Source organism: Pygoscelis adeliae, unplaced genomic scaffold (genome assembly GCF_000699105.1).
Source record: "Pygoscelis adeliae isolate BGI_AS28 unplaced genomic scaffold, ASM69910v1 Scaffold77, whole genome shotgun sequence".
NCBI classification, from domain to species: domain Eukaryota; kingdom Metazoa; phylum Chordata; class Aves; order Sphenisciformes; family Spheniscidae; genus Pygoscelis; species Pygoscelis adeliae.
In genome coordinates, this window is record NW_008825216.1 from 4,479,739 (window position 1) to 4,496,210 (window position 16,472).

At 39.3% G+C, this 16,472-nt stretch overlaps 1 protein-coding gene across 1 annotated transcript in view; it reads right to left on the reverse strand.

Moving 5' to 3' along the window:
- DISC1 (disrupted in schizophrenia 1) overlaps positions 1-16,472 on the reverse strand; it is a 185,832-nt gene that overhangs the window by 22,928 nt on the left and 146,432 nt on the right. Inside the window, 1 exon segment of the mRNA XM_009329171.1 lies at positions 2,563-2,806. Within this exon segment, the coding sequence (XP_009327446.1) occupies positions 2,563-2,806 (244 nt within the window).

Sequence of the window (16,472 nt, forward strand, 5' to 3'; positions counted from 1 at the left end):
CTTTCCTTTTGCTTCAGTGACCAACAGTTCTCTCTAGAAATTCCTCAATGGGGATCAGAGGTGACACAGTTGAAGAGAATAGTCATTCTAGAAACATGGCAACCACATCAAGCTACTCCTCTCACAGGGACACCACAGCCTTGTTAAATAACATCAAACCAAGTATTCTGACAAATACATGCTTTTCTACTAGGTATCCCCATTTACTGATAAGTGGCTACAAAAAGGTTCACTACTAATGGACAACAGTAAGTTTTTCCATGAAAGTCACATGAATGGCTAAATTTAGAGACTAAAAGCCACACCACTATTTTATTTTTTGCCACAAACATTATTTTTGAATAAAAAATTACAATACCATGTAACAGAGCACTTAAATGCTACAGAAGTGGTTTGTCTTTCAACTAAGTCCATTTACAAATCAAGACATTCCCTCTTGCACTTCAACACATTAAAAACTGGAAGCTAGCATGATTTGTAAGTAATGTGTCCGGTTTTTTGTTTGTTTTTATATTCTGCCTTGTGATGAACTACTAGGAGATGTTAGGGAACATTATGCTATAGCTCTTCTCTAAAAGTTTAGATACTGCCTGTCACTCCTACTGAGATCCTACCATCTTTACTACCTAAAGTGTACTTGTTTGGGTAAAACTTCTATATCCTACAACAAGAAAAACATCCCAGCTCCTGAAAGTATAAAAGCAAACTGACCAACCCTAATTCCAGAACCAGAACGCAGTCTATACGTTGGGGTTTTTTTATGGTTGCAATGGGTTGCAGTCATCGCTGATGTATAACTTTGCCTCAGTGGTCAAAGCCGCAGGCAGCACTGAAGCAGAGGAAGGCTAGTTGAGTAAGCTGTGATGAAACACAGCTGTGTTGCTCAACTCCTTCTAAAAGCTAGAAAACAGATTAATGTTCTTATATTAACAAAACTGCTTCTTTTTTTCTTTCAAGTTTGTCAGTCCTAGGAGCGCTGTGGGAATAGATGCAGGAATACCTCCATAGGTCCTTCACTGATGAGCATTTTCACATTTGTACTTACACATCAGCTTCTGAATGGATTTTGGTACAGTCTCAAAATGGAGTTTATTCAGGATACCAGGATAGGCCAGATGCCAGGCAAAGGCATTTGTACCACAAAGTTTAAGCACCTAGATGAAGAGCTGAAGTTAGGGGGATAGTCTCCCTAAGTTCCCTCTATGGTTGATAGAGACAGAATGGAAATTATCAAAAAGCAAGTTCAAAAGGAAAAGCTTAATGGAAGCACTGCAGATATGCTTTCCTCTTCCATTAAACATATGGGCAACCTGTCGCTCTGAGTCCTGCACCGCTCTGCAGAACCAGAAGTCACCTCACTTCAGTTGCCTAGATGTCATTCTAGGATAGCAATGCTGATTTCCAGGGAAATGAACTGGGCTTGCAGGAGTGAAATAGGTGATCATCTACAGCGCGAATCTCAAGAGTGCTACAGAAACAGTTACAAAACACCAAACTCTCCAGAGCTTCTCAGCTGTCCTTTTGAAAGGGGAGCACAGCTTTCCATAACCAACAGAACTGCTCATATTACTTCAGCAGACTCATCAGGAATATGATGGGGGGGCAGGGAAATCAAAGCCACAGCTGACCATTTCCAAGAAAAATGCTCTCTCTGTGGAGTCAGTCCATAAACCGTTTTCAGTAGGAAAAGGCTGCAAGTACTATTGTAGCCCAATTTAAAAACAGAATTTTACTAACAAGTGGAGATGTTACAGTAAGGCAAGGGCCTGCTTTCCACTAAGTCTCAGCCAGTATAAATGCAAAATTAGGCATCAGCTTTCAATGTAACACACAGTTCAATAGCTCTTAACATCAGGTGCGATTAAGCACACTTTTAATTTTTGTCAACCAAATTCCAAGGTAATAAAACTGACAACTCCTATTGGAGAGTTTTTTGGTCACAGTGGTGCTGCTGTTGGGTGATAAAGCTTTTTAACAGCTTGTTTACCTTGGCAGTGCAGTTAAAAGATTATTAGGTAGCTGTACATTTTTAAGCAAGGATGGCATTCCAGAGCAGAACACAAAAACGTAAAAGAAATTTGTCAAACCCTTAAAGCCTCATGATTTTTTCCTCCTTTTAATATTTGTCGGATGCTGGAAGCCTACCAGCATCTGAGCTAGGAAGACTTTGACCATTTCACTAGGGGAGGAAAACTTACTCTCTCCCCACTTCAGCTAACACAGATCCAGGCTAACAAGTCAGCAGAACTAACTCAGTGAAACTCGTCAGTGAGATGAGGAACAGCTGATAATTTGTGTTAAATACTTAATCATTTTTCCTTTAAATCCTGATGTACATTCTGTTCTGTATCCACATTTTGAAAAGACTGATGGTGAAAGGAAAAAGGGTTGAAGGGCTTCTGAGAAGTTAATAAACTATTTTATTCATGTCCCAGATCGGAGGCCAGGTGTGAAGTTCATACTTAACCTGCCCTGCTGACCCATCACCCAGATTCAACTCCTCCTCTCAAAAGGAAAACCAGCAGTACTGCTTGAAATGCAGCTATAAAATATTTCAGATACCTCTTTTAGCTCGCTGTGTTTGGGGCAGGGAACAGTGCTCCACTCTATGCCCTTTGGAAAGGGACCTTCTTTTCTTTTTTCAGAATCGGATGGGCCATCAGCAGTCATCTCCATCTCATCCATTTGGTTCTCCTCTTCCTCAAAAACACAGCAACTGGTTTCTTTCAGTTGAAACCCTCGGATCAACAGCTGACAGGCCTCCAAGTCAGCTTCCCACACTCTTTGGAGCAGCTGGCTCCCACAGCTGAAATAAAAGCCAAAAGAAAATAAAACTGCAGTTCAGGGAGAATAGTTGCTATTTCAAGTAACTTTTGGGGTGACTACTTATTATTAGATAGGAAAACAAAAACAATGAAAAAACCAACAGCAGCTCAAATACTTCTACAGAAATAACACAAGCTATTTCAAACTGAAAAGCAGTAAAATTATGGCCCTATTACAAAGCCGATGCCGTAAAAAAACCTTTGTGCTAAGATGTCGCTTCCAACTGTATGGCGTACGCTGGCTGCATGTGACCTTCTCCTGACTGGATGCAAGTCCAAGGGTCTTGCAATGACAATCAGAGCTTCCTTCATGCTATTGGATATATAGGCCTGTCATCCTAAAAGCAGTCGTGTTTTCCCTGCATTTGATGTAGAAGATCTTGTATGAGCAATCACACTACTTACTGCATTAAATCAGCTCTAAGTTTTGGAAAATAGGTACACTAACTTTCTTGTTAGACTGAAATGTGCTTGCTTCAACTCTGATGAATCAAATTAGATTAAACTATAACACTCTTCCTTTCCTTCAGTCTTATACTTTTGGGTGTTGTCCTTATCTCTCACTGATGTGCTTTGTTTTTTTTCTACTTTGTTATCCCACCAAAGAAAAACCAAAAGTATTAGGAAATTCAAAATACCAAACTTCTTCATACTTTTAATCCATTGATCATCTCTCAGAGATGTCCATGTACGTTACAGATATGGTCCTGAGATCCATCCAATAGATATTTTCACCTGAAGTAAATGGGAATTCTAGGCATAAACAGTTTTTCAGAACAAGACACTGAATACTAACATCACGCTGCTCGTAAGAGATGTGGTCACATCTCTATTTAATACATGTTGTCTCTAAGGAACCAAAAGACTAGATTGCCTACTAAAATATAGCAGATCAGTGGCAGAGCCTGAGATGGGACTCAGAAGCACCAATTCCCATGGCAATAGACACTTCCAGACAGATTTGAATGCTAATATCTAGTAACCGCAATATTTTTTTCACAGTGCTTTTCAAATTATATAATTTGCTATATAATAGTAAGCAATTATAAGTGACTAAAAGAAGGAAAATAACTATTTGATTTCAACATTTCTGACTAAATTAAATACCAGCTTATCTTTTATTCTAAACGAAGGATAAAGGAGCTGCAGTGCTCACAATGAATTCATTAATCTAACAAAGGTACATTTTTAACTCTCCAAACTCTACAAGATGCCAAGTGGTAAAATTCACACAGCAGTATTTTGAGACTGAGAGCAAAATTAAGCTCCAGAAGCTGAGCTACTTGATCTGCGCTTAGAGTCAGTATATATGTTTACTGAAGGCAGAATGCAGCGTGAGGTACACAAATTGGTCTCCCCCAAGGAGTTCAAAGTATCACTAATTAGAAAGGGAAAACACCTTCACTGGATTACACTTCTGTGTTCCATCCAGGTAGCATTTCACTTACCAAGCCGGAAAAATAAAATAACCCCCACTGTTTCTCTACTTGTCAGTCACATCCTCATGGTAACACAGTCAAAACATCTTCCTGCAGACATACATAAGCCCATTTACTCGCTTTTTGAAAAAGTTTGTTTGCAGCTATATATGGCTTATTATTAAAGGCTCAGAAAACACACTAGAGACCTAAATCGTAATTTCCAGTGGATAGCTGGTTTTGGCTATTCAATTTAATGAAGAGCTCTGTTGACAATACTAGGACTGAGGTAGTGATGTATGTAGTATTCACAGTGGAGAGGACAAATAGCATATATAAAAGTACAGCATAATGGTGCCTGAACTGCTGTTATTCGGCCATGACTCAGCTCATCAGTCAACATGCTTTTGATTGCGTCTAAGTTTTACATCCATTTTAGTAATCAGCAATTACTGAACATACCACTAATAGATCGCTTTTATTTTAAGGACATCTTTGTTTTACCATTTTATCTGTAAAACTCTGATACATCTTGAACTAAGATACTAAGATGTTACGCTGAACTTTTCAACTGAAATCAGTGAATGCACATATACTCGGATATTGAACATACCTAAGCCCAAGAATTCTGCATCTTTTAGTCTGTATTTTGAAATCCAATGCTTAGAAGTATTTTTCAAACATACTTTTAAAATGAAAATTATTTGAAAGCTGTAAATAGCTGACACAGAAAAATGTATCAAATAATTATTAAAAATTACGTTATCCCCAGCATGCAAAAATCTTTAACTTTTACATCAGGTGTAAAATCAAGCTCAACTGAATGTCAGAGTTTTGTTTATTCATGTTCAATCCACACAAAAAGTGCATTTGCAGTCTCCATGAAGCCAAAAGTATGCAGATGCCTGTACTGAACACAGTGAGTTTTTTCAGATACGCAACTTTTCAAAATGGTGGATCGCGATTGGATCAGATCTTATATTATTCCTATACTTATAAATATCTTACGATGTATCAACTTCTAGGTGTTACACGCCTGTCTGTGCATTACCATCAAATGGTACATGTGGCAAGTTCAATGGAAGTGCCAGGAACAATTTGCTGGAACCCACAACAAACCACAATCCATCAACCGTTTGTATAGACCCAGCAACAACAAAGCATACCTTAATACCTACTGACTGTGAACTTCCAAGTGCCAGAGTGCTCATGAGTCCAAAGTGTCAGGCTTTGTACAAATACCAAACAGATGACAATAATGGCCCTTTTCTCAGAAGGACTTTTAAGTTTAAAACAAGCAACAAGAGCTAGGATACAGGTGAGGAGACAACAGTGGACTGAACATGGCACATTAGTTACAGTACAACAGTTTAATTAGTTACATCAGTAATTAATTAGTCTAATCACTGTCAAGCACACTGAAGTATCACACTGAATGAGAATTTTAAGGACTTGCAGGAGGCCAATGAAACAGGTCAGCGGATATCCAAGATCTCCATCCCTCCCCATAAAGGAATCATGTAAGAAAGGCAAAAGATGCTAGTATAAAAACATAATGGGCAAGTGATTGATACCAATGTGGTTTAACATCCGTAAATGGAAGTCAGTCTTTTGATATAGATAAAAAAAAAAAGACCGAGTAGGTGGTAAAAGGATTGTGAGCAGCCTTGACATTGAAGGCTAGTAGTTATGTTTGATGTGACAGGACAGAGGGAACCAATGGAGAAAAGCAAACAAAGTGAAATGATCAGAAACACAGAATTAAAATAAATAAAAAAAAAAAGAGAGAGAAAGAACAGTCATTGCAGTGGCAACACCACTTTGAATGGATGAGGGTAGGGCAAGACTGCTTTTGTCAAGTCACGGCCAGGGAAATGGATGTTGAAGTAATGAGATGCAAGATTCAACCTGAGTAATTTTTTAGCTGGATGGATAGCTGGGACAGGTTTTATCTCAAGGATACTATGCAGAAAGAATCTACAAGAGCAGGCCTAAGTTGACTTGAAGAATGGCTGAGACATCCACAGCAACACAAAAGGACACAGCAGGGAGAATGCTGGATTAGGTCAAGTTGATGATGATGAAAGAGCTGTCAGAGAAACAGAGCTGTTTATGGACAGGAGGAAATGAATGTGGAACAGAGAGGTTTATCCTTGAGTTCTCTTCATAAAGTGGCAATTGAAATTGTAATTGCAGATGCCTTTACCAAGTCTAAAGTAGTTTTCTAGGAAACAACACCGGAGACCAGACAGTACAAGGAAACTAGAGGATATCTTCAATCTACACTAACGTTCGGTGAAATTTGTGTCAAGAGTCATATCCAGTAAGGATTCTCTCTCTCTTCCTTGAAGTCCAAAGAACATTGCTCCTCTGTCTTTTCACAAGATTCCCAGAGATATCAATGGGGGCTCTCTATGTGGCTCTCAGCACAACATTATTCTAAAGCTATTTATAGTGCTAACTGGAACTATGAGAACACGACTTTCCTATTGAGGGCTCTGCATACATACAAAAGGCACATTCAGTTCCTGAACATTATAGCCTAAATGAAAACATGCCTGTGTAAAAATAGCCAAAAGATTTTATATTAAACCCTATTTAAAAAAGCAAAACAAAGTCCCCCTAAATCTCCTCAAAAGCAAATCGAAATTAACACAAGTAGATGTCACTACTTGTAAATCTCATCATCTCTAGTTTTTAGGAATGCCCATTGGTGAGTAAATTGTTAAAAGTGGTTTATAACACCCTGAGGTCAACACTGCGCATTGATAGAAGACGTTGCCTATTTTAAGGGAAATCCCTGTAAGAAGCCACATCTTGAAAACCAAGAGAGTGAGACTGAAGCTGAAAGGCTACATAGTAAGACATCTATTTAGAAACTGCATGAACGAAAGCTAACTTATGCGGGGAGATTAACCGTCACTAAGAAGAAATACCCTAAACAACTTCCTTCTAATAGGTGAGCCACACTAAGGTGCAGATTCAGAAAAGCGTGTATGTACCTTTCCCCAGTACCTGGCACGTGTTAGCACTGCATTCGCTGACCCTAAAGGCAGTTTTCTCTGACAAGAAAACAAACGAAATGCAACAAAAATAGTCTGGCAGAAACAAGAGGGATTTTCATTACAACAATTAAAATGACTGGAAAGTTTTGAGGCTTGCAGAAAATGGCACGGTGAATCAAAAGACTTTGCTCTATATTCCCATTCTTTGTTGATCTATTGTACAAACTAGGGAAAGTTTCTCTATATTTTGGTCACTCGCTTCTATTTATATTTTGCACCACAGGGAAGCAACTAGCTCTTCTTACTCTACATTTAGTTATGTCTCTGTTGCCTTTTCTTAAGGCAACAGCGATGCAGTGAACAAAGGAGGCAAGTAAAAGAAAGTATGGAGTAATAATACTTAGAGGAAGGCAGGCAACCATATTGCTTTACTGTTAGCAGAAATCCACCCCTCTGATTTGGTTTATCATATTAATTCATAGTCATGCATTAATGGCCCTTCTTATATTTAATAAATATTTACTACTTCAGGAATACGTTTTGCTTCTCTTCTTCATAAAAAAAGGTTTCCAGCCTGATCTGTTCTTGATCGTTAACCTTAGCTGTTATATTTCAAGATACCTACAACCAATCTGTTTAACAGACCAAGGACTACAATGTTCCTATCAGTGGGTCACATGAGGCTCTAAGGAGAGGGAGGCACATAACCCTGTTTTCCCTGTCTGGCTAGTGTGCAACAGCGGACTGATAAGGGAGAAGGTACAGCTAGGGCTCATCAGATCACAGCTCTCAGCTGACAAGAGAGAAGAAAGAAGGTGCAGAAAAAGGGACAAAGAAAACCTGGACTCCACCTGAACAGCAAAACTTTTTTTTCCTTGGCCTGTGCACTAGAAAGTCACCTTTTCTAAACATCTGAAATCAAAACTTTTTGGTTTTTTCTTCTTGCAGGTCTCCCTAATCCTATAAACCCCTTCATAAAACCTCAATTTCACAATTCAATTCCTTGCATTGTGTCTCTTCTCTCCAATCTCCTCAAGAGCTGAAAATCTCATGAATTGATTTCATATTGTTCCGATCATGTGATTGTCCACCAGTGTGGAGACATTCTTCCTACTCCCTTATTTCAAAGCTCACTGACAACACTTGTTTGCTGTTCAGCACTATTATTGCACTTCTCCATGTAAAAACAAGACTCAATTCCCAGAAGGTCAGGAGACTCCACACTCCCCTGTCAGATGACAACCTGCTCTAACACCTACCTTGGAGACTAGCTGGAACTCCCAGGCAAAGTCTGAAGTTTGCAGTACTTTTCTCTAGCACAAGCAATTTGCTTCTCTGACCCTGCCTTCTCCCTTACAAAACATACAATAATATCTAGAAAACAACAAGTAGCTGACCCTCTTTAAATGTGATGTTTGACCTACTGGAGAATACTCTGGACCAGAACCACAAAAGCCCAAGAAAGCAATCCTCACGATCCCCGTCTAACTTCTAGACTCCTACATCTTCAACACCTAAAAATCTTGCCCTGGACTGACTTTTCTAATATCTAAACCTTATGAGCCACAGGCAAGTCCTCTGCACAACAGTCCTATCCAAAAGACATCCAGCACACCCAGACAGGACACGATAGTGTAGCACAGAGATGTGGACACTACTTTCACGCAGCTAGAAGAATGGGTGATAGCAGTGGCTCTGCTTTCTACAGCATCTCAGGTGCAAAGGCAAATTTGCAGAAAGGGACAGATTTGAAGAAACAGGTGAGCAGAGCCCTCAGACCAGCCCAGCCCTCAATGTGGTGGCTATGGCATCCACCTCTCCTCTGTTCACAGACGTAGCAGGGCAGAGTATACCTGGAGGTGCAGTAGGCAGAGTACCTGGAGCCAGGTCTCCTGTGTCTTTGTTGAGTGATCTAACCTCTACGATATTGCTAGGGAACACCCAACACAGTCTTTTAAGTTATGTTGGGATTAGGAGCTGTCACTTCTTGGCTTTGTGAGCAAAAAGAAGAGCAACAGTTCAACTTCCTTTTTGCCCACATCCGCCAAATTTCAGACGAGTCCTAGTGGAGAACCCCAAATACAAGCAGACACCTGCTCGTCTGAGATATTTACCACTGTAGACACCCTAGGACCAGTATAAAAAACAGTTACAGAATGGAACTGAAGTGTAACAAAACCACTTTGAAAGGAAAAATGCCACGCTGGAACGCAACCACCCAAAAAGCTGCACAATCTCCTTCAGACTGCTGCTGCCTGCTGCACAGACCTTGCTTCTTTCACATCTCTCCTTGCCCCATCTGAACTTTCACTCCAAGGACAGTTCTCGTCCCCAAACACAAGCAGACACCTGCTTGTCTGAGATATTTACCACTGTAGACACCCTAGAGCCAGTATAAAAAACAGTTACAGAATGGAACTGAAGTGTAACAAAACCTCTTTGGAAGGAAAAATGCCACGCTGGAACGCAACCACCCAAAACGCTGCACAATCTCCTTCAGACTGCTGCTGCCTGCTGCACAGACCTTGCTTCTTTCACATCTCTCCTTGCCCCATCTGAACTTTCACTCCAGGGACAGTGTATTTCTGCAGGTCTGGCCAAAGGGACAACCTCCACAGGTCTTTATGCTCCTTTCAGTTGAAAACTTAACTCTTTTCTTCCCTGCCTCTATTTTCTCCCCGGCTCTATGCTGTTACCTAACAGGTAACACTGCCATTTTATTACTTGTGGTAGCTCCAGGTAGTGTCTTTAAGATGAAGATCCTATGAAAAACCATGCACAGAATAAGTATATGCGGCACTGCAGAATTAACTAGCCGCGAACATCTAAAACACGTTATGTTTAGATGTATTATGTTCTATTTGTAAACAATTTTAATTGTATTGTTTTATCCTCATGTGAAGGACTTCATAGTACGTTAAGATGTACATAATATGAAGTAAATAAGCCTTTTTAACTTGTATAAATACTTTCCTTTTAACATAATTGTAGTGACATTGAAGCAAAATCAACGTACCATGTAACTATTATATATTTCACAGTGCTACAAAATGAGGGACAGAGTTTTCAAATGTGTATACCAAATTGCCAAAGCAGGGTAAACAAAGGGGAGCTGTGAGCGTAGGCAGTTTCCTACTTTGGATTCGTAGCTGAATGATTTCTATCAGCAGCTGAGATGCATTATTGAGAATGCAGCCTTCAGTGAAGAAGGCAAGACAAACCGTGCATTAGGAGGGGGGGCTGGAAGCAAACCATTGCCCAGGACCAACTGCAAGTGGGACCAGCGTATCTGATCTCCTTCCAGAATTCCATTTTTCTCTCTAGTTCCATAGATTTTGATTTAATGAAGCATTATGTTTTACAGCAATAACTGTATGTTAACGAAGTGATGAACCAGACATAAGCTGTACCCTCTCCCATAAATTCCACTCTCCCCCCTCCCAAGGAAAATGTAAATTATATGTAATGCGTCAAAATATTTCTTACACGAAGAGTCATTACATTCTCACATTAATGTTTTAAATCAGTTTTGGGCATTTTGTACATACGCATAATGAGGTTACACCACCAATTCTATAAATTGTATAATTAAGAAAAAATGGATAAACGCATTCTATTATGATGCATGGATTCTAAGATTCCTAAGGAATTTTCTCAGACTTTCAAATGCTATTAACTTCAACTGACTTCATAGAACATTTCTTTAAAAATTCCTTCCCACTAACACGTTCAAAATTTTTCATAGCAAGAGGCTAATAACAACAAATAAGAAATAACATTCATGTAAAAATACATGGCCCCTCACAGTGATCTCAGTAAACAGAAAAACATAAATATCTGACAGTATTTTCTGCCAAATGTTAAAAAATAATTAAGCCTATCAGCCACATGCATTATCCACAAATTCTTCCACTCAGTAAAACGTTACCTGCTGCATCCAGGATACTGAAGGATTAAAATCTAAACTGAGATCTAAAAACAACCTGATAAGAATCGTGACATCTTTCCCTTGACCATAGGAAAACCACTGGTATTAGCATCTTAAGGACAGAACTACCACCTTGTATTTTATGTGAAATGTACATATTTTGTGTCTGCTTTTTCCTTCCTGAAAGGCCTGTTCAAACCAAGGAGGAAGAACAATTTTTCTAGTGCTTAAAACCAATAATGTACATTTGATTAGTGTTACTAAAAAACAAGATACCACACAATACCGAACAATATTTTTGTCATTTTCTCTTCAGTCCTCCAGCCATTTATTTTACCTGGCACAAAACCTTAATCACGGCCTGGCATCTTTCTATCAATATTCAATGTCACTGTGTTATACTTAAATTATCTCCACTGGAAACACAAAATGACAGACTGCTGCAGCTGATGGTTTTCACTTTGATTCTTAATGCAAGGTGGATGCGGGAATGGGACCAACATGTCGAATGCAGGAAATTAAGTAATGTACAAGGGAAGAAGGAAGGCACCTTGTAGTAAGAATTTACTACTCAATTTTGTCCCTACATTTACTATACAGTTTATTTTTACTACATTACCAAATCTATAATGTAAAAATTTACTACCTGCTTTCAGGGCTATTTATTTCTCTTTAAAAAAAGGAATGGAGTAATGGTCCTCTGCCCCTACCTCCACTGAAACATCTATTATAAATAATCTATCTAAGAGTAAAAAACTTAACTTTGATAAATGAGGAGAACGCTACCAGGGAATTTTTCTTATTAAGCAGGCCACCTAAAGCCTTCTCAACCCTAGTTTATCATTCACCTCATTCATAATCTGATAAAGCACCTTCAAGTTTGGTACTAACTCTGATAACTCAGTCTGCATCCTGCTTGCCTTTGGCTCCAGCAGTAACAGCAAAGCCCCACAATGTCATTAAACAGTTGGGCTGGGGTTTTTTTGACTGGATGGAAATTGCTGGAATGAGATTTTTTTTTCTGTACTACTTAATATTTGATCCCAAATCAGATTTAAAAGAGAGGCATGAATTCGACCCTGATTTTGGAAAGCATGCATCTCAGGATCTATGTATTCATCTAAGCTCTGTTTGAACAGTTGAGCTGCTGCACAAGCCTAAATACTTTCATGAGCTTGAAACCCATACGAAGGATTCAACTTCTAGTGACTTCCACTGAAACTGAAGCAACTCAGCGGCTTTCAGAGTCACAACCAGTTCTAATCCAAGAAAATACGTTTGTTTCCAAAAGTATGCCACAAGAATAAAGCACAGCGTTTGCACTGAGGCCACAGTTTCAGCTGCCACAAGTCCACACTGCTGCAATAGCAGCAATGGCTATTTATACCAAGAGAAGAATGCGTTCGTATCGCAAGGCTATTAGAATAATGAGCCTTATCTCTTATTATTAGAGTCTCTGACCCCAAGTATTAGGAACATATAGAAGGAATTTACAATTCTCCTATCATTTTTATTCACCTCTGATCTCCGATATGAAATTCAACAGTTTATAATATATTCCCCTCTCTGAAAGGATAACAGATTTAGACTTTCAGTGTCAAGTGAATTTAGGAATATGAATCATCCTGTGTACTACTGACTGAGCGGGAGTTAAGCATACATAATGATTAACAACAACAGGACAAAGAAATGCCCTTTTAGAAGATATACAGTTGGGAAAGATGATATATTGTCATCATGTGGGAACGTATCTTGAATTTCAACCTTTGTAACCAGGAAGACACACCTGGAAAAATGAGAGTGTTGGCCAAATACTGATGTCAATAGCCGTATGCTTACAGAGTTCCTCTGAAACATCTGAGGGCACAGTATCAGCCGCTTTGGCTGCGGGGTCAAATAAGGTCAGGAGCCAAATCATGTTCTGGCTCAAAAAGAGCAAGAGAGAAAGAGCAGGGTCTACAGAACCGCCCTGTTTGGACCCTGTTTAGCTACAATGAATGCTGGCTGCTGTGCACTGCCGATGACAGCACGCTGCTAGCTTGCTGGGGCCTGCGTGTCTTCCCAAACTGGCAGAGTACGTTCCCAGCAGTAAGCACAAAGTAATGAATGCTTCTTTGCATAGGAAATGGAAAATTATTAGAAGCAAATCACCAAAGGTCATTGCATCAACCTTCCCTTCATGAATGCAAACATACATTAGCATAGATACCTACAAGAAAAATTGTATAGGCTTCCAGGTCAAAAAGCCACACAACCTACTCTCAGGGAAGAGGAAGCCAGTACGACTGATGTCAGTCATGTTAGACATTCACCATTCACAAAATGGGATCCTCTGCATTCACAAGTATCACTGATTAACAAACAAAAAAATTGATGAATATGAATTTCAACCTCTTAATAAAATTCATGTAATTCAATCGAATAGAAAGAGATGAGAAAACCCGGAAGAGCACAAGTGATTGAAAAAAATAAGGAAAACATTACTTGTGCTCCAAAATAGGGAAATCTCAGCACGCCAAAGCAGCAAAGCGATATAGAATTACTTATTCTTGATGAGGCAAGAGTTTGCAGCAGAGAGGACTACCGTGACATTAATGAGTTTCAGCAAAGTGTTGAACTCTAGCTTTGCAAGCATGACTGACCAGCACCAGAACAATGCAGCGTAAGAAAGAGGCATACAGAATAAGAAAAGATCCTAACAAAATACACAATTACTAACCAGCTAGAGAGGCTGTGAACTTTCAGCACATTTTATTTTTAAGCAAGGGCAATACTTTCTGTTTTTAGAAGGGGAGACCCAGCCTTGCCCTCTGATGATTTTTGCTATGCTAAGTATAAAATGAATGGAAGACAAAGAGCCTGAAGGGAAGGGGGGGAGGTGGGCAAGCTTTTCCATGAATAAGCAGCAAAATCCCCTGTCACCTTGTCTTTGCCAATGCTGCACACTAACCCCTGAAGTTAATTCAGTAATTTCAAAAAAAGCCCTAGCCTGGATGAAACCTGAATTAATATGGACAGAGAGTTACTAAAGGCTGTGTGACCATGTGATTTGCTTTTTCTAAAGCTTTAAGAGACACTGGAAACTGGCCCCAAATCTGCCCTCCTTTTTTTTTTTCCTAAAAAGATCTAGTTTCAATGCTGAGATTAGATTTAAAAAGAACAGAGCTTTCCCCTACTTTTCATAAAACGCTACAGTCATGTGCCACAGTTCCCCCACCTCCCAATTAAAAAGGAAAAAAGAAATCAATATTTGTGACCCACCATCCCTGAACAGGCAAAATGCCAAAAAATAAGAATAAAAGACAACAACAATTGCTAAGCTTGTAATTCTTGTGCCCTTCTTCACTTCTTACTGTTTCATATAGAAGCCAAACACTCATTAAAAAATGTTCAGGGCACAATATATGCCAAATAAACATTGGTGCAATACCAACTCTCCACTAGGACTTAAAGTGGAAAAGTAAATTTTGTGTTGTCTCCTTCCCCTAGACAACTGCTGGACCCGAAAGCCACCCCATCACATCTCTCCTTTCTGCAAAAAGCCCCCTCCACACCTCGGCTAGCAGATGCTGCCTCAGGAATTAAAGTCCTCGTCTACTTGCAGCAAGCACTCATTTTATCACCACAGAGCCAGAAGATCCTCGCTACTGCCACAAAAGACCTGGTGGGTTCCATCAATGTGATGATCTCCTATCTTTTGGAGGCCACAAGACAGAAACAATAGTTTTTTGTGTTTTGTTTTGGTTGTGGTTTTTTTTTTAATATTTTCTGACTTGGTGGAAGAAGTAGACTACATTCTTTGCCCTTCCCCATTTTTACTGCTCGCGCAATGTGCGTTTCATCTATAGATGGGTATAAATATTAGTTCTGCCAGTGCTGAAAGACACAAGTTACAGGTTTGGGAACCAAGAGTTGCAACCTGTCACAAGACATGAGTTTGTCTACCAAAGGATCTCCACTAGCATATGGCACCAGATCACTCTGAAGATGAAATGCACATTATGCTGCAGAGACATGATTTCCAACTCTAATCCGCTGCACTTTCAGAGAGATTATTTCAGTTTCCACCCCCTATGGGCATTAGCTACACTTTCCACATCCAGGAACAGCAAAGATTCTCCCCTTTCCTCCAGACCCAGTTAATCTAGGCTAATCCGTTTCCATGAAACAATACCATCAAATTTCTCATGAGATTATTTAAATTTACTAAGTTTCCAAGATATTCTGTCAGGACATTCCAGACATTTTCAAATATATTGCAAGCGATTGTGAAGACAGTAAGAACATTTAATGAGAACCTGCACTGTGGTCACGCAGTCTAAGATATCTTGAAAAATAATCGGCTGTGATTTAAAGGTGAGAATAGGTTTTCTGTGAATGAAGTGCTTTCTTATACTCCTACTACCGAACTTCCCACCCCACCCCCCATGATATACAGAGAGGAAATACAAAAAAAATAGGTGTGCTAAGGAATAAAGTTGGAAACAAAAGAAAGAAGGTAAGAATAAAATTTACAAAGTGGAAATGAGACAAGTGGAAGGAAGGGAGACAGAGAAGCCACAATAAAGGAAAGATCAGGAGGAGAATCAGAAAGGCCCCTCTCTAAGAATGCTAACTTCAAGATAGAGCAATTAAAGAACAGCAAACAAGAAAGCACACAAACATTTAAAGCGGGGGGGGGGGAGTAAGAAAGGATACTTAAGTTTTTCTTTTTTGTTAACTGGAATCACCATTGTGAAAGTTAAGTTTCCAAAACTACTAAAAAAAAGAAGATGTATGTCCCAAATCAGACTGGGCCAACACAGCAACCAAGAAATCACCTGTTATTTATTAACTAGCACACTTAGCAGTTTGCTTTTGATTATTCACAGCTCCTTTTATTCATGAATATTTTGGGCAAGTGAACTTTCCCTCACTACAATAGTACAAAAACAAAAGATCAGTAGGATAGTAAAAAAAGCTTGAATACTATTTCTGAATATCAAGGGGGAGCAACTCTGCATATACATGCTGGTTTTGCCAATTTTTCCCTCCCCTATAGAAGTCTATTTAAAATGCTATTTTTGTCACAAGTTCCTATGTTCTTGTTACCAGTTACACAGCTGAAGTGATAATCCTTCAATTCATGATATCATAACCTTTCCACAGCAAATTAAGTGCTATGACATAAATCACTGTTTTCAGGCTGGAAAAGAATATCAGGAAAACATGAGCCTTTAAGAAACAATAATCCTGTTTTCATGACAGTGTCTCTCACGCAGACTGAAGAATAAGGTAACTGCAACAAAGCAAATGT